At 64.9% G+C, this 27,300-nt stretch overlaps 1 protein-coding gene across 13 annotated transcripts in view; it reads left to right on the top strand.

Moving 5' to 3' along the window:
* BRSK2 (BR serine/threonine kinase 2) overlaps nt 1-27,300 on the top strand; it is a 58,220-nt gene that overhangs the window by 10,138 nt on the left and 20,782 nt on the right. For 12 of the 13 annotated variants that reach the window (XM_082749284.1, XM_082749282.1, XM_082749280.1 and 9 more), the window contains exon 2: nt 26,255-26,349. In XM_082749284.1, coding sequence (XP_082605410.1) covers nt 26,255-26,349 — 95 coding nt within the window. Of the gene's footprint in view, nt 1-26,254; nt 26,350-27,300 lie in introns of those variants that run through there. The other variant, XM_082749278.1, reaches the window with a different exon arrangement.

Below are 27,300 nucleotides of genomic sequence, written 5' to 3'. Positions count from 1 at the left end.
GCTGAGAGAAAACTGCCCTGGGCGGGGTCCTGGTTGTGGCCCAGGCCAAGGGGCTGCTCTCTGTCCGCGGTGCCGGCCTGTGGGTGGGGAGCTGTCCAGCAGCGCCGTGCTGAAGTCTGCAGCTTCCGCTCCCGGGGAGGGAGGCTGCGGCTGGCGCGTCCTCACTCTGCCGCTGCGGGAAGGTGTCCGGCCAGCGCCTGCGTTTTAGCCCGGCTGTCGGGCCACTTCTGTGCTGACAAGGGGCAGGAGGAGGAAGGTGCTGGGGGGCTAGGTGTGCTTAGTGGCAGCTCCCAGGGGAGCTCTCCCTGCAGAAGGAGCTGGGGGCCAGACCTCCTGGGGCTGCCACTGACTCTGGGGGCAAGGGGAGGCTGAGGCCCCAGAGTCACGACCGCCATTGCTGCCTGTCCTCCAAGGCTGGGGCCATGAGGGAGACTTCCCTCGCCCTGGGGTTGATTCGAGGTGACTTCCCTGGGCGGCCCCTGGTCCTCCTGTGGTATTTGCCTTGTATCTCCAGAGGCAGGAAACTTCCCCTCGGGTCCCCGTGGAGATGTGTTTGGGGGGGAGTGGCGAGGGCACAGAGCAACCTGGGGGACTTGACCCGTTGCCTGGCCCAGTGCCCTGGAGGCTGCAGGTGGCCGACACCGTCGGGACTCCTTGGGGAGGAAGGCTGGTCCCCACTGGCCAGTCCCCTGTGGCAACCCTTTGGGGCCCCTTGTTTCAGGGGTCCTGTGGCCTGAGCGTGGTTGTCGTGCAGGGGTTTATGCAGGACATTGAGCCCTCAGTGGATGGCCTTGGGGTGGCCGAAGGGGATGGGCTGTGGGTTAGAAGTGTGCCTGCTCGAGCCCTCACCTTGGGGGGACAGAGATGTGGGGGGTGGAGGCGTCAAGTATCACCCTGTGCCCCTGTCTCCCCGGCCCATGGCGCTCCGTGCGCAGTCTGCTCTTGCCACCCTCTCCCTGGGGCTGGGCACTGGGGCAGGGGATAGAATTCAGGAAGCCAGGCCCTCAACCCCAGGACCACCATCCTGGGCTAGCTGGGGGTGGGCGTGGGTGTCTCCCACGAGAGCTGAGAACAAGACAGGAGGGAGTGTTTCCTGTTGCTGGACGGCTGCTGGGCTTGGTGGAGAGCGAGGGGCTGATGCTGGTTTATCTCTAAAGAGGCGGAGGGCTTGTCTCAGATTGGAGGTTTGCTGACTCTAAAGCCCAAATCCCAGGGGATTTATAACTAATCATAAAGTGGCACAGATAGAACACCCTCCAGCAGACGCCATGGAGGCAACTGCACACACGGGCGGTGTGGTCCCGGCTGGCACAGCAGACGCATGAGGCTTGGCAGAGGCTGGAGGGGAACCCCCAGGTGGCACCTGGTGGCCTGGGGTCTTCAGGGGAGCACCTGTCGGAGTCTGGCTAGGGGAGGGGCTGTGGTGTGCATTGTCCTCTGCGTCCCCAGAGAGCTGCTGTCCTGGGCGCTGCCCAGGGAGGTAGAGACAGGCCACATCCATGCCCCACATCCATGCCCCACCCGAATAGGGTGCTCAGACCCTATTCCACAGCTTGCCTTTGGTCAGTTAGCCTTGGGGCCTCTGACCTTGGGGCTCTGTGTCCTAGCAGCCCCTCTGCACCGCACTGCCCTCACGTCTGCTGGAGAGGGCTGGGGAGCCCGGTTGGGTCACGTGGGGGGCCAGTCATGGTATCCCCATGTTCAGAGACCCAGAAGGGTGGCCGCTCCTCACCCCAGGCCATGCCATCCTTGGTCCATGGATCAGTGTGGGGATTACCTCCTCGTCGGGCTGCTGCCGCCCCCTTTGGAAGCCAGGCCGGGGGGTACAGATGACCAGCGGGGGATCGGACAGAAGGCCAGGTCCAGGGGAGGGCTGGGGGACCAGGGCTGAGCCTGTTAGCCCTGCAGCCTCCTTCGCTGCTCCTTCTGTCCAGGCATCTGCCGCATCCCGAGTCCACCTGGCTGGGGGCCCATAGGTGACAGTCCCAGGGGACAGGCACAGCCCTGGTGGCCCCTAGCAGGGTCCCCCCATCTGCCTCTGCAGCAGGACTTCAAGAGGGGGCAGTAGGTCACTCTATCGAGGGACACCCTTAACCTTAGTGTCTGCGTGACTGGCCCTTCCGGAGCCTGGAAGAGGCCCCTGGGGAAGCCGGGCCCCCGAGAGTTGCCGGCGGCTGTGGGCACGCAATGCAGGCCCCGTCGGGCCGGCTCTGCCCTTCCATGCTGGTCTCAGCAGCTCACTGCTGTGGGGCATCCTGCTGTCCAGCAACCCCCCACCCGCCGGCCCACTCGCAGGGGCACTTGTTTTATTTTTTTTAAGTTTACTTTATAAAATTCAATTTAATTTTATTATTTCGGGGCACTTCTTTTAGATGACTAGTGGCCTCTGCCTTGGGAGCCCTGTAGCCCCCAGAAACAGGATGGGCATGTGGTGGCGGGGGCATCAGCTCTAGGCAGGCTCAGGCCAGGTGCTGACTGGGCGTTTGGGGAGCAAGGGGCCCTGAGCCTCTCCTCGGCTGGTCGGGGGCCCATCCACAGGTCAGCAGAGACAGCCTGGGAGCCGCAGGCCAGCAGGGTGATGGCAGGTCTGGTGTGTGTGGTCTTAGGACGGGTGGCCTCCACTTGGGTACAGGCCTTCCTCACCATGGCCCGTGTCCAGGGGGCCTGCTCTGAGACTGGTTTGCAGGTTCCCGAGGGCAGAGGGCACATGTGTGAGTATCAGTACCTTCCCCGGCCCAGGCCCCGGGCAGTGGGTGCTCCTGGGGGTGGGGGAGGCTGGTGGGGCTGGGCCTGGCTCGGGGTTCAGGTCACTGGGTGTTAGCAGGTCAGGGCAGTGGTCCAGGGCCACCAAGCAGGGGCCTTGGGCCCGGGAGCAGCAGGCCTGAGCTTGGGCGCTGGCAGGCCGTGGCTGTCAGAGGAGGGGCTGCTCGTTTTCTGGGGTCTTGAACCCATCCCCAGCCCCCGAGGGCCGGTGCTGAGGGGAGAGGAGGTGACAGAGGTGACTGCGGACAGCTCCAGGCAGGGGACCCGGGCAGGGGTTTGGGAGGATGAGAGGGACACCTGTGGGCAGGGGGTCTTTGCGTCTCCCCGCAGCCTGCCCGCGCCCGGTAAGCAGATTCCATTAGTCGCCCGCGCCGCGCCGGAGATTACGTCCTCCTGGCACTCCCGGCTCCCACCCCAGCGGGGTGCCGGGGGCGCATGGGGCCACGGCGCGGTTCTCCCCCGCTGCGGGGATCGGGCGCAGGGTGTGTGGCCCGCCCTCTGTGTGTCTGGAAGCATGACCCCCCAAGGGACACGAGCATGTCTGGCTTTGCCCCCATGGAGGTCATTCCCTGGCAGAGGGGCTGAGAAGTACCCCCGACCGCTGTGCCTCACCCAAGCCCAGTACCAGGCTGCCTGGGCAGCCTTGGCCGGACCCGGAATGACCCACTTGTTGCCCCCCGCCTCCAGCCCCGGTGCCTTCACATCTGGGTCATGTACGACACTGGCCAGGGTCCTTGAGCCCAGGCACCCTGCCCCAGCACCCGCCTCAGCCCCTAACTCCCCTGGCTTAGGTGGTCCCTACAGTCGGGGTGTCTGTGCCTTGGTATGGACTGGGGCCTGGGCCTGCCCTGCCACACCCCGCGGCACTGGGCTCCCTGCCCCGGCTTCCTTTTCTAGGAAGAGCCTCCCTGTCCTGCCGGGCCGCAGAGCCAGCACTGCTCTCCCCGGGAGAAGTCCGGGCAGAGGGCCTAACTCAGTGACCCCCGCCCCCCCGGCAGGGAGAGGGCACAAGCTTGCGGGCCCCTGGGAGGGCGGACACAAAACCATCCTAGTGATTGGGGAAACCAAGTCAGAGTGTTTTAAGTGCTGACCAGGTTGGTTGTTTCGTTGGTTGGTTTGCTTTCAGCGCTAAACCCCGCACCGACGGAGTTCTGAGCAGCTCCGTGTTGTCTGCTCCCCTGCAGGGATGGCCTTGGTTTCCTGTGAAGGCCCCACAGACTTGTCCTACCTGGCGGACGGCAGGCCTTGCTGCCCCACGGGGCTCCGTCTGCCCTATCGCTTCTTCCCCTCCAGCCTGCTCAGCTATGGGAGCCTGTGCGTCTCTGAGGCTGACCCGGGCAGCCCTCCTGGGCATGCTGGGCTAAGGGGAATCTGGGGGTGCCTGGTGGCCCCAGGCAGGGGACTACGCCTTCATCTGCCTGACCCCAGGCTGGCTGGCAGATGCAGGGGCCCTCAGCAGCATGTGGCTTCCCTGTGTCCTGTGTCAGCGGGCTGGCGGCTGGGCCACAGGTGCTCCTGGGAGCTGGGGAGCAGGCACGCATGGAGGGTGTCCGGCCTCTGGCGTCTGCTCTCTCGCGGCTCCTGCCCCATTGAGAAGGCCCCACGGCTTCTAGGAAGTGTTTGCACCCCTGCCTTGGCTTCTGGGTGGCCCTGGGCCTGGCTCTGTGCCGGAGGGTCCCTCATGCCTAGCAGGTGTGTGTGGAGTTGGACAGGGTTGGGCCTGGCCCCCAGAGGCCGTGGGTGTCTGTCTGTGTTTGCGGTGGCAGGTGGTGGCTCCCTCGGGCTTCCCAGGGCGGGCAAGCGCATTGCTGTGCGGGGGCCTGGCGGGACGGGCGCTGGCAGGTGTGGAGACAGTGCGGACGGAAGGCCTTTGTGCTCTGCTGGGCAGGTAGGTTGAGGTCTGAGTCTGCTGCTGGGACCCCGGGGACCCGGATTGCCAGCTGCTCCTCTCTCTGGGCAACCCCCGGTCTTTCCCCTGCCGGGCGCTTGGGCGCAGACTCAGGCAGTCTGCCGGCTGTCCCTCCACACCTCCCTGGGGCACTGGACAGCTGCTGGCCACGCCATGGCGTCCACTCTGCGGGTGTGAGCCTGGCCCCCTGGGGTCTTGCCTCGCTGCACGTGGGGCTCCCCAGCCCTCTTCCCTCCGCGGCAGCCCCCAGGCCCTCGCCCTCTGCCGGATGCTCCCCGCAATCCCACCCCCTTCCCGAGGCTCCTCAGCGCCGCACCTTCCCCTCCGGCATGTGGGCATTGGCCCCACACGTTAGCCCCAGTCCTGAGGCTTCTAAACTAGGGCACCAGCTTGAACAACAGCAACAAAACAAAAAACAGAACTTGCCAAGGTTGAATTTCTGAATAGCTACTCGGCTTAATCAAAATATTTCACTGGGATAATTTTACAGTATTGAATTGAAAAACTAGTTAGCCAAAGTCTCTTGCGCTCAGCTGCCCCTGTGGGAACCGGATTCATGGTGCAGAGTGGGCGGAGGCTCCGGGTGGGGGGCAGGGGGTACCTGCAGGGGTGGGGCCCGCCGTCTGCTGGGCAACTTCCCGGGCTAGCCCCAGGACTACTGGCTCCACAGCCTTCTGTGCCCCAGGCCAGGCTGCGGGGTCCCTTGGGCATCCTGCCCCAGCCTGCATGTGGCCAGGGGGCCTTGGGACCCAGGTTGGGGGGCACCTCCTCACTGTCCCCCGACTCCCCCAGGCAGAGGGGCCCCTGTGGTTCTCAGGTTGGGTCTTCAGGTTCCCGAGCACCTGGGGCTCATGCCCATAGGGCGCAGAGCTGGGCACACCGTCAGTGGTCATCCCTTGGGGATGCTAGCTGGGCGCGTGGGCCCTGCTGGGTCTGCGGGAGCCCCTGCTCTGGCTGTCAGCCAGGGGCAGGCGGCTGAGGGAGGAACGGCTGCCCCCTGCCTGGCTCCCGGCGAGGAGGCCATCTGGGGCTCCTCGTCCTGGAGGAATGGTCAAGGGGGTCGGGGGGAGGCGGTGCCCGTTGCATCACACAGCCCTGTGAATCTTGGTGCCTCTGTGGTTACCATGGCAACCACCCAGCGCCAAGCTTGTGACTCTGGGGGAGAGGGAATCCCTGCCTCCTCCCAGCCAGCAGTCCCCCGGAGGGGGCTCCTGCCCTTCCCGCCAGTCTGGGGATCTGTGGCAGCCCCCAGCCTCTGGTTTCCTCCGCAGCCGTACTCCTGGGAGAAGAGACCGGCCCTCTGGCCCCCTGGCCCCCGCCCCTTCTGTGGCCCTGAGCACGTCCCCGCTTGCAGTGGGACCGAGTCCAGACAGACCTGGGGCACGGGTCCCTGGGCAGCAGCCCTCGGAGGGCGGATGCAGTATCACGGGGGGGCGCACTCGATGTCTGCCCTGTCCACCACCAGGGAGGTGGCCGGTGCAGGGGGTCCCTGGGCAGAAAGGGCCAGACCAACCCGGGAGTGCTGGCATCCTCTTGCTCCTGCAGTCCCCGGAGCAGCATGGAGCCCGGCTGCCTCCCCCGCTCCCGGGTCCTGTGCCTGAGTGTGGAGAGCTGTGGCCAGGCCGGGAGCGGTCCTCCAGGATGGCCTCCGGCGCTGCGCAGGCCGGCCCGCAGCCGCTGTCTGGGTGGGTGTGTGATGAGCTGCTCATCTCACCCTTGGCACTCTCGAACGACGTGGCCTCGGCGGCTTCTGAAGGAGCCGGTCGGGGGCCGCTTCCCCAGGGCAGTGGGCCTTTCCTCCGTGGTCGGGGGAGCAGGGACGCCCGTGCCCGCAGTGCTCCCCTGCACACACCGGGCGGCCGCTGCAGGGGCCGAGGGCTCTTACGGGGGCGTGTGGACCCTGGGGGGTCCCCATGGCTGGCTGACCATGCAGATGGGTCTCGGTGTGCACCTAGAGAGAGGCCGCATGGTTCCTGGCCCTGGAGCTGCCTCGAGCCGCTGCCGCGGGCAGCCCGGGGGAGAGGCGGGCTTCGGCGGTAACCCGGACGAGCCCGAGGGCCGCCTCCATCCCGCACGCCGGGCGCTCGCCTGAGGGCCTTCGGGCAGGTTGAGGAACCCGAGCGGGGCCTTGTGGAGAAAGGCACCCGTGTGCCGTCGGCCTGCCAGGGGTGTGAGAACGCACCAGGGCGCCCGCAGGCCGCTGCTGCTCTGGGCCGCCTCCACCCTGCACCCGCCCCGCGCCCTCGGGCCCCTGTAGCTGCCCCGGACAGCAGAGCCTGGGGGCCGCCGTGATTCTGGGCCGTGTCCTTGGCCGGCCCGGGTTCGGCTGCGGCTGGCTCACCTGCGGGGCGCACCCACGCGCTAGCCGGGACCCTCCTGAGCCTCCCCAGCAGAGTCTCCTTATCCCTCAGGGTGGGCCGTCGGGGAGGGGCTGGCCCCCCCTGGGTGCTTCTGGGCTTGAGCACTGGGGGGCAGGAGGAGCAGGGACCAGACAGGCCACCAGCCATTCCCCAGTGCAAGACGGGCGGGCGCTGCCCGGGGCAGGGTGCTCCGGGGCGGGGCTTGGGGGGGGCGCCGAGTGGGTGGTGGAGCGGGTGTTCGAGAGCTGAAGCCAGGCCCGCGTGCCGGGGGCGGGAGGCCGGGTGTCCGCTGGGTGCTGCCCGGCCGAGGAGCCCGGAGAGCAGGGGCGGGGGGTGGAGGGGGAGCCTTAGTGCGGCCTGCCTTTTCCGCTCTGGTTGCCATGGCAACAGAGGGCGGTTTGGCAGGAGAGAGGAGGGGAGGGCTTTGTATGAGGCTGCTCCGGTTTGGAGACCAGCCGGGGTCCTCCAGGGTTTGGAGACCAGCCGGGGGTCCTTCAGGGCTGCGGTGGGAGCGCCCGCCACCAGGCTGAGCAGGCTCCCCAACCTGGCCTCCAGAGTGGCCCCACTGCCCCGGGGGGCAGAGGTAACCCCACTGGCAGCCTCCAGCCTCACCCCTGCTCCCCGTGGGGCCCTCTCGCCTGCTTCTCCCTGTTTCGTCCTGGCTCCTGGCCCAGAGCCCCCACCCGACATCCCAGCCCGAGTCAGCGGAGTCGGGGCGGGGAGGGGCCTGCAGCTGCCCCGTGGGCGGGGCTCTCCCCCCCCCCCCCCCCCCCCCCCCCCCGGCCCCGGACAGGCTTCCGACCCCACGACCCCAGCGACCCCAGCCAGCTCTGGCGACACACCCTTTCCCCTGCCTGTGCTCCTCTGCTGCTGAGAGGCGGGGCCCGGGCCCCCCTGGGAAACCACCTGGGCCCCCTGGAGCCCGCACCCCCAGCTCTCAAAGCCAGGCTGGCCCTGACCCCAGAGGCACCTTCCACCCGCGGGCTCAGCCCAGACCGCCTTATTCCCCACACGAGGGTGAGTCCGTGCGGGCGCGCGTGGGTCCGAGTGGGACAGAGCCACCCATGGGAAGGGCTCCGTGTCTCCCCTGGGCCACGCGGGCCCCAGCTGTCAGGTTCCCAGGTGGGAAGGTGTGCACCTGAGCCGAGTCCTTGGGCCTGCCACTGCCCACCCCGTGGCTGAGGAGGCCACTGGCCGCCCGCTGAGGCTGGGGTCCCCTGGCCGGGCCACTTCAGGGGCGGGCTCTCCCACGCGATTCGGTGTCAGAGGCCCTGTCCTGCACACCCCCCCCACCCCACTAGCTCCTCCCCAAAACTAGCTGTGGGTGGGGCTTGCGGGCAGGAGCTCTCTCTTCCCTGGGGTTTATCCCTTGGCCCCTCCCCTGCCCCCACCCAGAGGTCCCCCCATGGCTCTTGGGCTCGTGGGAGGAGCTTCTATGCCTTCTGCCCTGTGGGCCTTGTTGGGAAGGACCGGGACACGTTGCAGACCTCAGGGCTGGGAGAGAAGCCAGGGTCAGAGGGGGCCGGTGGCATCCCAGGACCTGTCCTGGAGCTGCTGTGCTGACCCCCTGGGGGCCTATGACCCATCAGCTGTGCCCGGCAATGTCCCCCCCCCCCACCCCCACCGCAGCCTTCAGCCTGATGCCTCCGAAGGCTCCCTTGGGACCTCCAAGGACGGACGCATGCCCCTGGTCTGTGCCCTGGCGTGGCTGCCCTCTCGTCCGCCCAGGGGACCCCGCCCCCACCTTCTGTTACGGCCCTGCAGGCCCAGTGCTGACCCTTGGGGGCGCTCCAAGGGCGCTTCCCCGGGACTGGATTTCTCCATCAGGGGCCCTGCGCAGGCGGCTGTGGGAGACTGGCCGCTGTGGGGAGCCTGGGGCCTGGGCAGTCCCCTGGTGGCAGAGGGTTCAGAAGGCCCAGGCTGCGGGCTGGCTTCTCGATCCTTCCTTAGGAAGGAGGCGTTCGGTGATGGGAAGCACGTCACACTGGGACCGCGGCGTGCATGCGTGTGTATGTGGGTGTGAGTGTGCTTCTCCGGCCCCTCCCGCGCTCCCTGCCCAGCACTAACCAGAGGGAGTGCAGTGGGCGGTTGCAGGGGCAGAGCCGGCGTGTGTGGTGGGCTCGCCTCCCCATGCCCGGCCCCTGCGGCTGCCCTCCCCTTTGGGGTGAGGAGGCTCCCTCTGGGGACGTGGCCTCAGAGCAGAGAAGCTGACCTATTCCCGGGGGCAGGGAGGGTCCCAGGAAAGCCACTGGTGGGGGCCTTCGGCTGCTGGCTCTGGGGGAGCTCCCCTGTTCCCCTGCCCTCATGACCCTGTGCGGTCTCCGTCTATTCCCAAGGCTGGGGTCCTGGCCCCGGGCGGATGCAGCCTCCCTCCCCTCTGGCTGAGGGCCTGGGGTAGGAGCACACAGGCCTCTGAGAGCAGGTGGGAAGCAGGAAGAAGGCCTTGGGTCAGCACTGGGAGCAGCTTCCTGTCCCTTTTCTGAGGGGTCGTTTTCAGAGTTGGGGCTATACCTGCTGTGCTTGCTCCCCTGAGAAGCCGTTTGGCGGCAAAGGGGTGTCCGCTGCTCCTGGCACTGGACAAGCAGACAGATTTCAGAGCCGGTTTGGTAAAATGCTCGCTTTTTTTTGGTTGGACTTAATTTGACTGTTTCCAGTCTAAGAAAAGTATTCCTGGGAGGCGGGGGAGGGGCAGCCCGAGCAGACGAAGTTGGGGTGAGCCCACTGAGTGTGGCGACATGGGCGCCAGCCAGGCTGGGCTGGGGCCCAGGGGCCTGTGCAGGGCTGTGGGTTTGGCCGCACCCAGGCCGCCCAGGGCAGGAGGGGAGTGGACCTGGAGCGCCGGGGCTTGTGGAGCCGGGGCTGAGCCCTGGCTTGGCTTCCCACGTGGTTGCTGTGCCCTGACCCCGTGTACCCCAGAGCTACGGGAGCCTGGAGAAGGGGTCCTGGGCTCAGCTCCACAGCTGGAGGGACGAGCTGCCACCCACCCGCACTGCACCAGTGACGCGTGCTGTCTTTGGTGACACTGGTGGTCCAGGGGCCGGTGAACCTGGCAGTGGCTCTGGCCCTCCTGGGAAAGGGCAGGGATGCTCTGCTGGGCGTACTGGCTGCCGGCCCCGGCCTGGGTGGCCTGCAGTGAGATGGATGTGGCCCTTGGAGTGGCTCAAGGACCAAGGCCAGAGGCGGCCCCGGTCAGCGCTGCAGGGCATGGGACTGGGGCCACCCCTGGGGTCGAGGCTTATCCGCAGAGCTTGGCACGGGAGTGGGGCTGCCCACCACGGCTTTGTCCGGATGCCCGTGGGGACGTGTGGGGAGCTGGCTGCAGCCCCGCTGCACTCCCCCTGGAGAAGGGACCCCTCCCCAGGACCGGCACCTTTGTCCCACCCTGATGCCCAGAGTGGGCCGCCTGGGCCGTCCTTTGTATGGCCAGTGGGTGACTATTAAGTGCTGACCAGCGACGACTGCTTTCTCTTGATCTGGGCTTTAGTTCTCTTTTTTTTTCTTTTAATAAATTTTTTTTTTAAGATTTTAAGATTTTTTTTATTTGACAGAGGGAGAGAGATCATAAGTAAGCAGGCAGGCAGGCAGGCAGAGAGGGGGAAGCAGGCTCCCCACTGAGCAGAGAGCCCGATGTGGGGCTCGATCCCAGGACCCTGGGATCATGACCCAAGTCCAAGGCAGAGGCTCAACCCATTGAGCCACCCAGATGCCCCCTGGGCTTTAGTTTTAGAACAACTAATGATCATCAATTTGAAAAGAAGAATTTATTTCCATTTTCAAACAGTAAAATACCCCACGTAGGAACTGAGATTTGTACTGATCAAGAAAGTTGTGCCTGCAGTTCACCATGTGTCATTGGTTAAAGTTTTAAAGCGGAGCACAGTTCTGGGATTGGGGGGGCCACGTGGGTAACCTGGTCACCTGCTGCCTGGTCACCCGCCCTGCCGCCCCCCTCCTGGTTGCACAGAGGCACCAGAACTCCTGGGGGCCACCGTTGCTCTCAGGACTTCTGTGACTTAGCGTTTACAGATCTGTGCAAGTCAGGAGTTCTGAAGTCCGTGGCCGGCCGGCACTCAGAACAAGATGGACAGAGTTCATTACTGGCCCCTGTGGCAACCCCGGGGCCCTTAGCACATGGGGTCCCTCCCCATGGCTGGGGGGGGGCAATCTGGGGGGAGGCAGCCGCTGGGAGGCCAGGCGGCAGGTGCAGGGAGTCCTCCTGGGAGGACTGCTTCCTGCCTGGGGTGGCCCAGAACTGTGTCCCGCATCGATGTGGGACCGTCCCCTGTGCCCGCCGGGCTTTCTACAGGGCCTGAGAGCTCGCCGCTGGTCTCGACAGCCCTAGAGACCCTGCGCTGGCTCTTCTTTATTCTGTACCAAGGCGCTGCCCGAGTGGCCGATCACACGTGGTCCGCACGGGCGCTGCGGCCCCTCCGCGGAGCGCTGACTTGTGTGATTCTCAGCTCCGGACGGCAGTGTGACGCGTCGGAGGGAAGCGGTTGGGGGTGGGGGGAGGATCTCCGAAGTCTGCACACGCGCCACACACCTTACCGGCTCCTCTGACCTTGTCCTCTCCTGGGGGTCACAAGCGCGCGCCGGGGCCAGTCGCGGGCTGCGGGCTCCGCTCCGAGTGGTCTGGCTCTGCGACACCCCGCGTGCAGCCCCCACGGCCACTTCCCTGAGCTGTTTCCAGTCTTGGTGCTCCCGGAGGGGGGCTCATCCCCGCATCCGGACTGGCACTCGAGGCAAAGCCCAGCGGCCCCTGCACCCCCGTGTCGGCCGTGCTCGGCAGCGCGGCGCGTCCCCGGCGCCCCGGCGAGGTTTGGGTTTGTGACCAACACATTGGCCTGGCTCCAAGCGGCAGCAGCGTCTCTTCCTCCTGTCCCTGTGCCCCAGATCACACCCCCGTCTGTGCTTGAGCCGCTCCGCGTTGTCTGGTGGCCGTAGCTTGACTCTCAGAACGGACGTCACAAGGAGGGTCTCATGATTGTCGTCGACGGGGGGATGTCGTTCAGTGCTGGGCGGGGTCGCAGGCCCGAAATCTCTCCCTTGTCGGGCCGGAGCGGTGGGGCCACTGGGAGGAGGCCGCGCCTGTGCGCCTGCCCGAGGCCGGGCTGTTAGGATTTGGGAAAATCCGAGTTTTCAAAGTCCTTTGAGTGGATTCTCTTTTCTGATATCCCATGAATGTTTACATCTGTGACGCATTCCTTGTGCAACACAACTTGCTTGGAGTCCTTTGATTTTTCTAGAGTTACTAGTTGCCTTTTTTAAAAAAAATTGCACTATTTATCACAAACTCATTGAGTGTGTGTGTGAGAGAGAAAGAGAGAAAGAAAAACAGGAGGATGGGGGATGCGCAGGGGGCGCGCAGCCCATTCATCTTCTCCAGTTCTCCGTCTTCCTGGTGGCCTCCTGAGAGTCCCCGGACGTCCTTCAAACCGCCGTGTCTCTCTGCAACAGCGGCCCTCAGGGCTGCGTGCGCGGCTCCGTTCTGTCCCGCTCCTGGTCCCGGCTCAGGTCGTGAGCTCGGCCCTGTGAGACCGGGCCCGCGTCAGGCTCCGGCTGTGGAGTCTGCTCAGCACTCTCTCTCTCTCAAGAAGCCACCTTCAGGGGGTTTCCCAGGAGCCCCCTCTGGGTGGGATCCATTACGTCCTCCTCCTCTGCCGCTCACTGTGTCAGGTGACCTCCTCGGAGAAGGTACGTGGGCGAGCGGGCTTCTGTCGCGCAGCTGAGAGGACCCTCTCCGTGCACCCGGGCCCCCGCGGGCAGTCCTTCGCCCCCGGCGCTTTGAGCGACTTTGGCTCCATTAACTCCTGACCTCAGGGGGACGGAGGAAAGGTGCCCGTCTGGCTCACCTGCCTTTCTCGTCACCCCCATGTACATTAAAGCTCTTGAGCCCACATCTGTCTGTCTCTTGACCCTGCCACCCTGCTGAGTGACCTGTGCGGTACCACACCAGGGTCCCTTCTCAGGCCTTCCTCAACGAGCACGTGGCGCAGTCGGACGTTCTGTGTTCCGCTCTGCACTTCACGGATGAAACTCCACATTTGTCCTGTCCCCACCCCACGCCCCCCAGTCTGCCCAGCGGCTCCTCCCCGTCCAGGAGCGCCCAGGTCAGCTCGCCCGTCCTCCGTCCCTGCTCATCCTGGGGATCCTGTCCTTGCCCGTGTGCCGAGGGTTGGCAGGGCCCGTCTTCCTCACCCTTTTGCTTACAACCTAGTGTGTCCTTTGATTTAAAGTGTGTCTCTCGTAAACAACATGCGGTCAGCCCCTGGGCTCCCCCCCCCCCCCCGTAACAGCCTCCTATTACCGTAGCATTTGGCCATTTACGTTTTGCGTAGATGTTCTATGTAGCTGCGGACACGGTGTGATTCGAGCGTGCCCTCCTCCCGTTTGTCCCGTCTTGCTACACGTGTTCCTCTTTCCCTGTCTTATTTTGTGTCAAACGTGTCTTTTTTAAAGTTACTTTAATCTCTTTTTCATTCATATTTTTGCTATACGTCTTTCCATTTAGAATCTCATGAGGGGTTACTCTATGGATGTGATTCTCAGAATCTCGGGCCAGAGATCCCGTGGGGAGGTCCTTACAAATGTCGTTATATCCCCTTACTTTTGAGGGCTATTTTTGCTGAATCTGGAGTTCGCACTGAGGTAGTGACCAAGCCACTGACTCCTGGCCGCAAGAAGACGGGCACAGCTGGCCCTCCCCCGGGTGTGCTGGGCCTCCTTGTCGCTGGCTAGTTTTCAGATTTTTCTCTCTCTCTTTCCATTGTATCATGGTAGCAGGGGTGCGCTTGGCGTGGCTCTCCGTGTTTCTGTTCCGCTTTCACTTCGGTGAGCTTCCTGGATCTGTGGGCTGATCTATGTAATACCGTTAGGGGAAGATCATGGCTCTTACCTCTTAAGATATGTCTTCTGCTCTGTTTTCTTTCTCTCCTCTTTCCCTGGGGCTCCTGTTACAATGAGACTTTCTGTTGTTGTCCCACAGGCCTCTGATGTGCTGTTCTGCTTGGTTTTTCCTTCTTTGGCTTCCTGTGTTTCAGTCTGGGCACTTTCTGTTGCCCTGTCTTAGAGTTCATGAATCCTTTCTTTTGTGCCTGGTCTGCTCACAAGCCCATCTGGTGAATTCTTCTGGTCTGTCCTTTACTGTGATTAAAAAATACATTTATGAGGGAAGAGGAGGGGGAGAGAGGAGAAAAAAATGTGTATTTATAATATTATCTTGAAATCCTTTTCTGAAAACTCTAATATTTGGGTTAGCTGTAGCCTGCTTCTTTTTTTTTTTTTTTTTAAAGATTTATTTATTTGAGAGAGAGATAGTGAGAGAGAGCATGAGAGGCGAGAAGGTCAGAGCGAGAAGCAGACTCCCCATGGAGCTGGGAGCCTGATGCGGGACTCGATCCCAGGACTCCGGGACCATGACCTGAGCCGAAGGCAGTTGCTTAACCAACTGAGCCACCCAGGTGCCCTGTAGCCTGCTTCTAATGGCTGTTTTTTCTCTTGAGAATAGGTCACACTTTTCTGCTTCTTTATGGATGGCATCCTTTTTATTGTATGCTGGACACTGTCTATTTTAAGAAGACAGTTCAACTGCAGTAGGGAGGGTTTTGGGCTTTTCCAGAATGGGCTCCACTTTCCCTCTCAGGCATTTAGGGCAGGGCAGGTCAGTTTGATCTGGGCAGGGCTCTGGCTGGGTTAAGACTGAGTGGTCACTTCCGGGAGTTTCTGGTCAGCTCTAGCTAAGTATATGCAGGGCGTGAACCCCACAGTGTGGACGTTGCTTCTTTTTATTCCCTGTTGTTTCGAATGCCTGTCACTCGTAGAAGCCCCGTGAATCCTCGCCGAGTCAGTGAGTGACTGAGGCAGTGAAACAAGCTCCTGGGATCTCACTGGCAAGGCTGTGCCCATATGTGGCTCTGCTTGCGTTCCGTGGCCGGGCAGGACTGTGGGGCCTTTCCCTGGGACGGTCTATGCCCACTGGGCCTGGGGTCTTGGGGACTTCTGCTGCCCACTCTCAGCTTCTTCCTTTGGTCAGCTGCCAACTTCCCGGGTTATCAGCACCTTCCGGTCCACCTTCCTTCCGGTCTCTGGGCAGGCTCGTTGGCATTTTCCATGGTGTGGTCCTTCTTTCAGCTGCTGTTTTTTCCAGCAATTACTGTCATTGCTTTCCTAGAGCTCTTTCTTGTTTTCTAATCCTTCTTGTAGATCTCTTGTTTTATAGATGTAGCAACTTATTAGATCTGCGTCAGCGCAGTGATCCGTAAAAGCCTTTCGGACTGCCTGTTTCTCCCAGGTCAGTTCTGTTTCTCCGTCTTGGACTCCCTCTGGTAACATCCAGTTGGCTGTTACCTACATGGAGGGGGCCTGGGTGGGTGGTGAGGCTCCTTGTGTGAGAAGGAGGGATGTTTTCTTAACCGGGTCCCTCCGGGAGGGTACTCCTGCGCACAGAGTGTGGTCAGGCTGAGGGGGGTGCGCCGCGGGGCGGGGACTGGGCAGTGAGACTGCCGGGAGAAGGAAGACTTGCTCAGGGCAGGCTTGTGGCCCCTAAAGTACAGGGTTTTGTCCCGGTTTGTCCCAGTCTGTGTCCCGTTCTGGGCATGGAGAAGGGGGCGCCAGCCTGGGTTGCTCCCACATCTGCATCCTCAGTAAGTGGCACATCTGTCTCCGCAGCTCTACCCTCAGGCCTGCCCTGCGGTCCCTGGCTAAGCCTGACACCTGGCACTTCTCTTGGGTCCCCTGGCAACTGGAGGCCCCATCCTTGCCCTGTCCCCCACACCTGCCCCCTGCCTTCTGTTTTTGGAGTGTTTCGAGATCTCCTTTCCACCACCATTTTTTAACCCAGAAGGTGGCACTGACAGCAGACAAACACAACGGACGCAGGTCTCTTGGACCGCAGGGCCCTGGCAGCCTCGCCAGACACCTGTCCGCAGCGGGGCCTCTTCCCCACGTCCCCCCTCCCCCCCCAGCATCTGCCGGGCTCCCTCTTTTCTCCAGAACTGCACCCAGCTCTGCCTCCTCTTCCAGCGCCTGGGCCAGCAAAGTCCTCTGGGGGCCCATCTTCCTCCCTCCAGTTTCCTTGTCTCATTTCTCATGTGTCCCCAGTGGCAACACCTTTTGAATGGCACCTTCTTGTGGCTTGCTGAGGAAATGCTTCTGGTGCTTCCTGAACACATGTCTGCCTCTGGGCGGGGTGGGGAGTGCCTTTGTCACTGAGCCTGGGTCTGGGGGCTTGACATGTCTGTGCTCCTCCGGCAGAAGCCCAGCATCTCCGCCCTTCTCAGCTCTGAACTTGGGAGGTCACATGGGGCGGGAGGGTCTGCGGTCCCAGGAGGGCCGCACCCTCAACCCTCCAGCTGGGTCCTGGCAAACCAGTTCCTAATCCTGGGGTCCCAGTGGGTGGTCCCTGGCCACCCCCTCCAGGTGGGCGAAGAACCAATAGGGAGTTTTTTGGAGGAGGGGCACATGCAGTTCTCTTCGGATCTTTAACTGGCTCTGTGCCCCAACCGTGCCAAGCCTCTGAAGGCTGACTTTGGGCTTTGGCGAGAGTGTGCCTGGCTCGACTGACTGGTCTCCAGCACAGAGAACCCCTGGCTACCTGCATAGCTGGGCCGTCCCGGGGGCCAGGCCCAGACTGCTTCTGGGAGGGGCAGGGATCAGGGACAGGAGGCTCAGGACCAGCCACCTGGGGGGCGCTCATGCCGTCTTTACTTAGCACAGGCAGGAGAGGGTGTGAGGACACCCTCAAGGCTGAAGGGGCCACCTAAGCACCCACCCCACGAGGGGCGCAGGAGCCAGCTTTCAAAGCCGGTGCCCTGGCTCCGTGGCCCTTGCCCGCCGCCCGGCAGCCCCCACCTGCTCCACCTGCCAGGGCTTTTGGGCAGAAGATCCCGGCTGTCCCGAGGGGACCGGAAGGGGGAGGCGGGCGCGGGCGGGGGCGGAGGGCCGGCCTCTCCTCCCCTGGGTCAAGGGCAGCAGCGGGCCGGGCCGCGGTCCACGGAGCCGAGGGGCTGGCAGGCCCCCGCGTCGTGTTTGGGTGCTGTGGGTGGGAGGGCGGAGAGCTCCGCAGAGGCAGCAGCGGCTTCGGCGGGTGTGAAATATTCCAGGCCTTAATTAATTTAATTTGAGAGGTTCCTTTTCAGAGCGCGAACAGTTGTCTCCCAAGAGACGCGCGCCGCCCCCCGCGCCTGTGGGCGAAGGACACCGCGGAGTCTATATTGAGAGGAGCCGGCTGGGGCCCGCGCTCCGTCCCTGCCCCCTCCGGGTCCCCCATCGGCCTCCTTTCCAACCTGGAAGAGCGTGCGTGGGGGCGGACCGGGACCAGCCGCGTGATGGCGGGTGCGGGGGCGTCGCGGGGAGCGGCGGCCGGCCCAGAAGCGGGGCGCGCGGGCCGATGCGGGCGGACGCGGGCGGATGGGCGCGCAGGTTGGGGGGGGGCATGCGATCCGGGCCTCCCCGCCGCCCCAAACGGAGGAGGGGGTGGGGAAGCTCTGAGCCCCCAGAGGAGGCTGAGAGAACCAAGACGCCAGCCCCGCACCCCCTCCCTAGAGCTGGGGCAGGGGGCCCACAGGCGGGAAGGGAGTTCGGGTGGGCGCACGGGAGGACCGCAGGCCCGGACGCCGCCGCTGCGGGGCGGGAGGCCACGAGTGCTCTTTGATGTCTGGACAACTTCAAAGGGGCCGCCCTCCCGGTCTGCGAGTCCGTGGGCCCCCGGCGGTGCAGGGCTGGGGAGGGCGGGCTGGCGGCCCAACGTCTGCCAAGGCGGTGCGTTTGAAGGGCGTCGGCTGGGTCCAGGTGCCCCGGGCTAGGACTTAAGGCAACTGGGCGGGCAGAGGGTCTCCTGAAACCTGGGAACCGAACCCGCCCCGCAGGCGCAGCTTCTGCCCTCTGCCTGCCCAGGAGCGACCCTGGAAGCCAGATGTGAGTGTGGGCGGCCCTGGACCAGCCCCTGGAAGAGGGGACAGGGGGCTGCTGAGGGCTTGGGGTGGGTGGCCCCCAACCCTCTTCCTGGGCTCAGGTCTGACGACTGGATGTCCTTTCAGAGTGCGGGGGGCAAGGGGTGCTGCCAGCAGGAGGGTGCGCGTGTGGCCCTTTATCCAAGGGAGCAAACACAGGGTGAGGGGTCTAAGGTTGGATCTTCAGTCCCTGACCTTCCCCAGCCTGCCCACAAGCACCTCAGTCCGGGAGGAGGGGGAGGCTCGTGGGAATGGCGGTCAAGCAGCTGGTGAGGGACCTGTCCTGTGGTGGGAGGCAGCTGGGGTGGGGTGGAGGGGCCGCGGCTCAGCACGGCCCTGCCCGCATCTTTCACACGTACCTGTGTGAACGCTCTCCCAGCACAGCTTCCCTGGGAGCACGAGTAACCCCCTCCCCCTGCCTGGCCTAAAGAGGGGTCAACCCAGACCTGGTGGGGCTTCCAGGCGGGGGGACGGCTCGTGGGGCCTGCACACTGATGTCATCACACTGGAGGCCAGAGGGACCTTGCGTTCTCCGTGAGCATGGGGCTCGGAGCCTCTGGAGACTGGAGAGCAGGCAGCCGCTCGGCCCCCGGCTCCATCCTCATCCCACGCCACTCCTGGGGGATTTTGTGAGCCAACCCTGCGCCCCTGCCGGGTCCTGGCCTCCTCAACTCTCCCCGGCTGCAGGTTGCCACAAGCCGGGTGCTCTTCCCAGAGGGATGGGGGCTTGCTCCTCCCCACCCTTTGGAAGGAGGCGTTATAGACACTGAGGGCTTACCCACACCCTGCGCCAGGTGCCCGGGACCTCGGGCGGGATCTCCTGAGATCGCTGCTGGCGCCGCCCTGGTTGTCCCGGAGAGCTCTGTGTTCCTTGGTATCCTGGGTTTAGAGGTTACCACAGGGCTGTGACCCCCAGAATGCGGTGCAGGCAGGCCTTGGCTCCAGGCTCAGAAAGGAGCAGGGGTGTGGCTGGAGGAGCTGCCCAGGGAGCGCTGACACCCCAGGGCACCCTGGCTCTGGTGTCCCGTGTCCCGCCCCCAGCTCCGCCAGTAGCCCTGAGCAGTCCGCTGCTTGGACTCAAGCCAGGGCTGCGTTGAGCCCCGTCCATGGTGCTGAAGGGACCGGGCGGTGGCTGGGGGAGGGGCCCTGGGAACCTGAACCTGGGTTCATCCTGTGTCTTTGCCCAGCACCCGCCTACTAACTAAGCCTGTTGTGAGGTGGTGCTGGGGGTGGGGCTTGTGGCTGCACCTGCTGGGGAGGCCTAGGCGTGGGTAGGCTTCACCCTGACCCCTTGGGCAGTGGCAGGAGAATGGGCCCTGGGGTCAGGCAGGCCCGGCCTGTCTCCTCTTCTGAGAATGGAAGTGGACCATTGTAAGGATCAAGGCTTAAGAGGAGGATCCTTGGACGCTTCCTTTCTGGGCAGTGGTCTGGCTGGAGCGGGCGGCCACATTCAGGCCTGACCATCCCCCAGAGCACGCCCTACCCCAGGGCCTTAGCACGGCCTTAGGTGACTAGATGCAGCTCATAGGGTGCCTCCCCACAGGGCTGTGCCTGGCGCAGGCAGAGCCGCTTAGGGAGGAAGCAGAATCCGCGCCCCCCCCCCCCCAGCCCCGCAGCAAATCCTGTCCTTAAATCCCTGGAGCCCTGCTGGGTTGAGAGACTGGTGGTGGGGGTGGGGCAGGCAGCAGGGCAGTTGGCTGAGTGTGGGCGTGCGGGGGGAGGGGCTCTGGTCACCGTGAGGGATCTGGAGCCGTGTGCTTAGCTGGGGTTGTGGCAGCAGGTGCAGAAAGCCCTTCTGAGTCTCATCTCATTTGAGAGGAAAGGAAACTCGAGGTAAACACTCCCATGAGTGCAGCAGGTCCTGCGCTGGGCTCCTGGGGCCGCTATGAGGAGCTGCCCCATACCTTGTCCCCGGAAGGACTATGTCTCTTTCTCTGGGTTGTAGGGGCACATTCCAGGCCCCTGGTGTGCCGGCCGCCCCGCGGAGCCCCGTCGTGTCCCCGCGACACTTCTCTGTGCCTCTAGTAAGAGCCCCGTCACTGCATTTAGGGGCTGCCCCAAACCCCGAGAATGCTCGTATCGAGATCTACAAATATACTTCTGCAAAGGCTCCCCCCACCCCGAATTACGGTCGCATCCATGGGGTCCAGGTATTAGGACATGGACGTGTCTCCTCGAGGCCACCACCCGTCCTTGCACAATCTGTGTGTGGTCTGGGTCCCCAGGGGTCCCCACGCTGTCCCCGTCTGCACCGCAGTTTCCTGCCCGTGGGCTCAGGGGGCTTCGGTTGGTGCCGGGAGCCCTCGGTGGTCACCTGGAAAGTCCCCTGTGAGGTTCTTGAAAGTCTCACTGTGGCACCCCCAGGGCCCCCCACTGCCTCCGCGGGTGCCCCCGGCCCTGAATGAGGCTGAGTGTGGGGGTGAAGAGGGCATGGGGGAGAACCAGGAGGGCATGAAGGGCACCTTCACCTTGCCCCTCTCGGCGGCCTCCTGCCCAGCCTCGGGATTCCCTGCCTGCCCAGGCACACCGTGGAAGGGGCTCTGGGTCAGGCTAAGAGAGAGGGCCAGTGTGAGGAGTTCCCTCTCCTCGGGGGACACCCAGTGGCAGGAACATCCCCGGCGCTGAAGGGAGAGGGACAGACCCCCCCAGGGACCAGGCGGCACTGTGTCCCAGCAGGAGCGGGACGGCCAGGTATCATCTGCTCCTCCCCCACCAGCGTCCATGCACCTGAGCACCCCCCACCCCCCACGCACCACCTCCTGCCCAGGGCCCGGGAGCATTTGTTCTCAGACCCAGGGTCAGGAGCTGCCCAGCAGGCTGGGGGTCGAGACCGGCGAACGGGGTGCCTCTCGCCATGGGAGGCCACCAGCAGGTCTCTGGGGCTGCCCACCGCAGACAGGGATGCGGAGAAAGAGGCAGACCAGACCTCCCCCGTGTGTCCCCCGCCCCCTCCCCCATCCCAGAGTCTGAGGGAGAGAGCTCCAGGGTGTCCAGAAGGGCCTGGGTGGGACAGGCTGTTCTCCCCACTTGCACAGGTGAGGTGAGGACACTGAGACCGTGTCTGGGCACACCCGCCCGGGTTGCCTGGCTGTCCCTGCCTCTGGGAGGCCACCCCGCCTCTGGGAGGCCACCCCGCCAGTTGGTTCAGCTCCTAGCGAATGCTGGGGCCGGCATCCACCTGGACCCAGGGGGCGGGAAGGCAGCGTCTCCGTGTCCTGTGACCTAACAACGTCTCCCCAAAACTTGGGGGCCTGAGACTGTGAACATTGTCTCATGGCTCCCGAGGGTGAGGAATCATGGGGCAGCCAAGCTGGGCAGCCATGCCTGGGCTCCTCCGAGGCTCCCAGGGTGGGTCAGGCTGGTTCTTGGCCACAGGACGAGGCAGCAGGCTCCTCAGAGCAGGGATCCCAGGGAGCAGACCCCAAAAGCTCTGGTCACCACCCAGCCTGAAGGATGGCTGGTTGTTCCACCACATCTCATGGCACACAGGCCAGCCTGGTGCGGTACGGGTGGGGCCACGTGGCTGGGAGGCTTCTAGGAGGGGGGTTCTCTAGGGGTCCTCTGGGAGGCTGTTGCAGTCCGGAGAGGCCAGTGACAGCGTGGCAGGAAGAGGCCGCAGGGGGCCCTGCAGACGGCCACTGGCCTGCACATGCGGCCTGTGCTCACTGCCTCTGCCCTCGAGCTGCTCCCAAGAGCTGGGGGCGGGGCCTCTGCAGTCCCACCTGAGTCCTGCTGTCCTCTGGGCTCAGTTCGATCTTCAGCTTCTCTGGGAAGCCCCCTGGGCCAGCTGGCTGCCCACGCAGGTCCTGGGGGAGCACTGTGCCTGGGCCTTGCCGTTCTGGTTCCGCCTCCACACCCGGGCATGTGGGTCCTGGCCGTGGCACGCGGAGCTGCTCCATGTGGGGCCGGTGGCCAGGGCAGGGCCACCTGTGAGGTCTGTGGCTTACCCCAGTGCGGCTGCCGGGCTGGCCCTTGGGAGCAGAGCCTGGGAAGTTCAGGCCCCAGAGAAGGTCCAGGGCAGTGGCGGGTGGGGGCTGCGCGGAGCACGGGTCCAGGCGGCTCCCAGGAGGAGTCTGTGTGCTGATGTTGGGGGTGGGTGTTCCCAGTCCCTTTCCCCCCCGCAGTCCCATGTGCCCCTGCCTGCCCTCTCCCGCCTTCTCCCGCTGCCCAGCTGTGGGCAGCCCAGCCCCGGGGAGCTGGGCCAGGCTCAGGGCCACCAGCCCTGCTGACTCATTTTCCCAACAACGGGTGTGGTGCCCCTTCCTCCCTCCTCCCAGGAGAGCCCAGACAGGAGGGGTGACAGGGCCTGTCCACCCCGGCAAGACTGTCATGTCCGCTGTGCCGGGCCCTGGAGCACCCCCCCTTACGTGCCTACAAATGGGGCCCCACAGTGACACTGGCCATGGAGGCAGAAAATGGGTCCCCTTTGGCTACACTTGTGGTATTGGGAGCGGTTGCAGGGCCCCAGAGGTGCGGCAGCTCATGACGGAGGAGGGACGATCTCCCATCCCCGGTGTTAGTGACCCTTGCATGGTCCCGTGAGGGCCAGCGGCTGGACACTGTTTTCTCCTGAGATGCAGACAGAGCGTCACGCTGCCCTGCCCTTCCGTCCTGGCCCAGCAGAAGCAACCCCCCTCCCCCCATCACGAGTCTCCCTTCCCAGAACCTGCAGTGGGAGCCCTCCCCGGGTCCCCTAAGTCCAAGGGCCCGCTGACACAGCGTGGGGGGGCCGATGTGAGCACACAGGCGGGGCCCTGCGAGGGCGCCCCAGGCTCAGTCAGCACCGTGGACAGTGGCCGTCCTTTTCCTGACCAGGCTCCTCCCCAGGGGACTCTGCTGCGACCGGACCACAGCTCACCACCCGCGAGCCTGCCCGCGTCCCACATCCGCTGCCCTCGGGGGCCTTCCTCACGGGCCCTGTGCGCGGACACCAACTCCCACCCCTCCCTGAATTCCCACCCTCTTCTGGGCGGGGGCAGGAGGGACTGCGGGGGTGAGGGGAGCAGCAGGCGGGCCTCTGGCAGAAACTCCTGGCCTCCTCGAGGGGGGGACCATGCGGGCCGGAGAGGGCAGGGGCGATCGAAGGCCCGGGAGTCTGGACAGTAACCGACCGTGGGCAGCGGCCTTCCCAGGTCCCCACCTATGCAGGTGCTCGGTGATTTGGAGGAGAAAACGCAAAAACAGCCACTTCTCCCTTTGCTTCCCACTGCCCCGAGCAGGAGCTGCAGGTGCCCTGTGTGCGTCCCTTTGCGGACTCTCTCGGGCCGGTGGTGTTCCCAGGTGCCTGCAGAGGCTGTGGCATTCATGTGGCCCTGGTCCACAGCCAGCTGGAGTGCGGTGGGGACAGGCGCAGCTGTCTGCGCACCTCGCAGGCTCCGGGCTCCTCTCTGCGGAGGGCCCTCGACACCCGGCCCATGGTGGACACTCAGACTGTGGCTCTCCCTGATGCGACACCGTCACCTGCGCCCAGACCCCTGTCCAGACCAAAGGGAATTCGGGTCCTACTCTGGGGGGTTCCAGGACGCAGGGCGCTCCAGCAGGGTTTTTTCTGAAGGGCCACGGCCAAGAAGGAGGGGAAGGTCACGGACGAACCGCAGGAGGCCTCCACGCAGGACTGGCCCGTAGCATCCGGGTCCCCACTGCTCTGGGGCTGCCCTGCGCGGGGCTCGTTCAGCACGTCTCTTCCCCTGGGCAGCTGGGCAGCGGCTGGTGGTGCGGCCGCCGCATTCCCTGGCGTCCCACGGTGCCTGGCGTGGCGCTCGGTGGCGACACCAACGGAGCGACTTTCTGCTTCTGGACAGCATCCTGTCCCTTGGACGCCCGTTTATTTTCCTTTTCTGGAAGCAGGATGACATTTCTCCCCACACGTCTGCAATTCCCGCCTTCCGAGGACCCGTGTGCATGGCTGTGTGAGGTGCGTCTGTGGACGCGTCCTCCTGGCCGTGTGCCCACTACCCTGATGCCCGAGCCATGGTTCCCAAAGTCCTTCTTGTCCAAAGATGCCCCGTCCCTCCCATTGGTCGGTGCGGGAACGGCCCGCAGAGCCGGCCCAGGGCCGTGCCCACCTGTGGTCGGGAATGGAGCCACGGCGTTTGGGCCTGGGGGGTCTCTGGGGCTCCTGTGCCAGCCGTCTCCGGCGTCTGTCCCTGGCCCTTCCAGACTTGGAGGAGCTTGTCTTCCATGGGGTGGCCGTGTTTGCTGCTTATCTCCCTGGCACCCCCGTCCTGTCAGCCTTGTCCCGGGGACCTGTCAGGCACGAGTTTTGCTTCTAACTCTGGCTGGTGCCTGTGGTCTGGGGGGCTGGGCTGGGGGCAGGGAGTCCTGGGCCTCCAGCCCTGAATTACAGACAGATGCCGGCAGCGCCCTCCTGCGGGGCTCTCTGTGCTCTTCCTGCTGCCCTGGAATCACAGGGCCCGGAGCAGATCAAAGACAGCTGGCAAGAGCCCTGGGGTCTGCGGGCCTCCCTGGGGTCTGCGGGCCTCCCTGGGGTGGGAGCCGGGGGTGCGGGAGCTCGCTGGGCACACCGTGCCGGAGCCCAGGAGCCCATCTGTCGTTCCCTGAGTGTGCACACGACCCCTGGGCATCGCCCACGAAGGCCCACGCCCCCCCTCCTGCCCTCTGGGCGAGCACGGCGTCCTCCCTCGGCCAAGCTCCCCAAGCGCACGGAGAGGCTGGCCGCAGGCCCACCCACCCCAGCACGGGGCAGGGGCAAGAAGCCATGCTGGGAAGGGCAGCTGGGACCATGTTCCGTGGAGGGACACAGAGGCCAAGTAAAATTACGGACGTGTGGTCTGTGAAGGGAAGGTGTCTTCTGCACACGTGACAAGGAATTCATTTCCCATAAAAATCGAGGGGCTCTTCCAGGTTGGTAAGAATCCCCCCGACCGGGACGCCTGGGTGGCTCAGTGGGTTAAGCCACTGCCTTCAGCTCAGGTCATGATCCCAGGGTCCTGGGATCGAGTCCTGCATCGGGCTCTCTGCTCAGCAGGGAGCCTGCTTCCTCCTCTCTCTCTGCCTGCCTCTCTGCCTGCTTGTGATCTCTGTCTGTCAAATAAATAAATAAAATCTTTTATAAAAAAAAAAAAAAAAGAATCCCCCCCCGACCCAGGCGAAACCCAGCAGCCGGTGAGCATGACAAAGGGGTCAAGGTCACGGTTAAAGCAGCAACAGTGGGGGAGGCCGGGTCACCCCAGCAGCATGGGGTGCGCATGCAGTCAGGGTCCCGACTTTGATGGAGTCTGGCTAACACAGCACGGTGCCCCTCAGTGTCCACAGGCAGGGCGTCCCGAGGTTGGGGTGCGATGCCAAGGTGAATGGGGTCCCTTGGCTCCCCTTGGGCCCCCAAGTGCTGGAGTGGGTCCAGCCATCGCGAGAGCTTTCACGTGCCTCCCTAGGAATGAAAGTCGCCCTGGGGAATGTCGCAGTCGGCGCCCAGGCTCGGGGATGGAGATGGGTGTTCCTAGGCCGCAGGCCACAGAGCAGTCCACCCAGAGGTCTGGAGGGTGCTGGCAGCGGCCCGGGCTGCAGGAGGGGTGGGGCTGTGGTGGCCCCAGAGGGCTCTCCTGGCCAGCGAGGGGAGGCAGGAGAGGTGGAGGCGTGGGGCCGGCGGTCAGAACTGGAGCAGGGTGTTGGGCTCGGGCCCTGGAAGAGGGGCCACGAGAAAGAGTGAATTTGTGTTCTGCCCCATGGGGGGCGGCCAGGGGCGTGGGGCGTGGAAGGTTGGGGTGCTGCTGTCCGGGGAGCAGCCTTGGGCCCGTCCTGCCGTCCTGGAGACGGCAGTGACCAGACTCGGGGCTCCTCTGTCCAGAGACATGCAGGCTGAAGGGAGGCTGGGGGTCGGGTGGCAGAGGCCGCGCATCCTGGGGGGAGGGGGCACTAAGGGGGCGGGGTGGCCCTGAGCCCAAAGTCACCCTGCCTCCCCCACTGGAGATGGCTGGGCAGTGGCGGAAGGCCTGGCGTGGGGGGACTGGGTTCCATGGCCTCCAGAGCACGGGGGACTCTAGGAGGTCAGAGGGCTGGTTCCGAGGCGGGGCTGTGCTGTGGGGCAGGGACGCCGCAGGACCGAGTCGTCCTGGCAGGATCAAGGAGTGTGGGCCGGCAGACGGGCCGGCGGCGTCCAGCAGGAGGTGCGCTGGGCCGATGGGGGTGGGGGCAGGGCTCAGAGCCCAGATGAGGGGCCGGGGGCGGGGGTGGGTTGGGGTGTCGGGGGGAAGCAGGGAGGGCCGTGCTGGTTGGGTCCTGGCTCGGGTCTCAGGGGCTTCTCTACCCCGCAGGCCTGGTGAAGCTGGGGATCCACTGTGTCACGTGCCAGAAGGTGGCTATTAAAATCGTCAACCGAGAGAAGCTCAGCGAGTCTGTGCTGATGAAGGTGAGCCGGGGTGTCGGGAAGCCGGGCCAGCGGGTCCCCCGGGACGCTGTGCCCACCCGCTGGGGCCTTGGCTTCCACAGCTTGACTCAGGAGGGGCCCCTGCCCCTGAGCGGGGAAAGAGAATGGGCGGGTTCCCGGGACCAAGCAGCCCCTCACCTGGTGGAGTCTGGGCCCCTTTGGTTCCAGATGCTCAGCAGGAAGGGCCTCAGGTTCCCCCACCTGCCCGCTTGCCTGTGGGGGAGGAGCCGTCAGACCTGGCCGGCAGGGGGCATGCTGGGAGCGGGGCCCTGTCTCCACGCCGGCCCCTGCCTCGTGGACGGTGCCTCCCACACGCTCCCAGACATCTCCCGAGGGGGCGGGTGGGGCCCGCGTGCCAGGAGGGCGGTGACCGGCCGCCTGTGGGATGGAGGCTGCCGACGAGGAAGAGGACCTCGTCGGAGGGCGGGGGGGACTCGTGTGGGCCCCACTGGGGAACCCTGAGGGCCAAGCGTGGTGCAGTTGCAAGGGGAGGTGCTGCTTGCTTGGATGGGAGCAGGTCGACCCTGACCTTGCCTTGACAGCACCCGGGCCTCATGTCTTCAACTGAGGACAGTGTTCTAGATGCCCGAAAGCGCTCCAAGCCAGAGAGACGAGAGCTCCATGGCTGGGGCCTGGGGGTCCAACTGGGTCGCACTCTGCCGGAGGCCTGGCAGGGCCTGGGTGCAAGCACCGGGAGGCAGCCCCCTCGTGGGATGCCCCTGGGGGGGATGGGCCAGTCCACAGAGGTGCGGGCCCCAGCGCTAGGCCGGCCCTCCTCCAAGCCTCCTGCTGCCCCCGTGACCCCGTCGAGGCATCCAGGGAGCATGGTCCGCTCGAGCGCCCTGTCTCCCCACCAGCCAGAGACCCGTGGAGGGCAGGGCAGCGGGTGCTGGTGTCCCCCACAGCACGGCCCCGGGGCTGCGGGTCGGGGCG

Source organism: Mustela nivalis (assembly GCF_964662115.1).
Source record: "Mustela nivalis genome assembly, chromosome: 9".
Classification (NCBI taxonomy): Eukaryota; Metazoa; Chordata; class Mammalia; order Carnivora; family Mustelidae; genus Mustela; species Mustela nivalis.
Note: the sequence above shows the minus strand (reverse complement) of the source record. Positions and strands in the feature narration are given on the sequence as shown.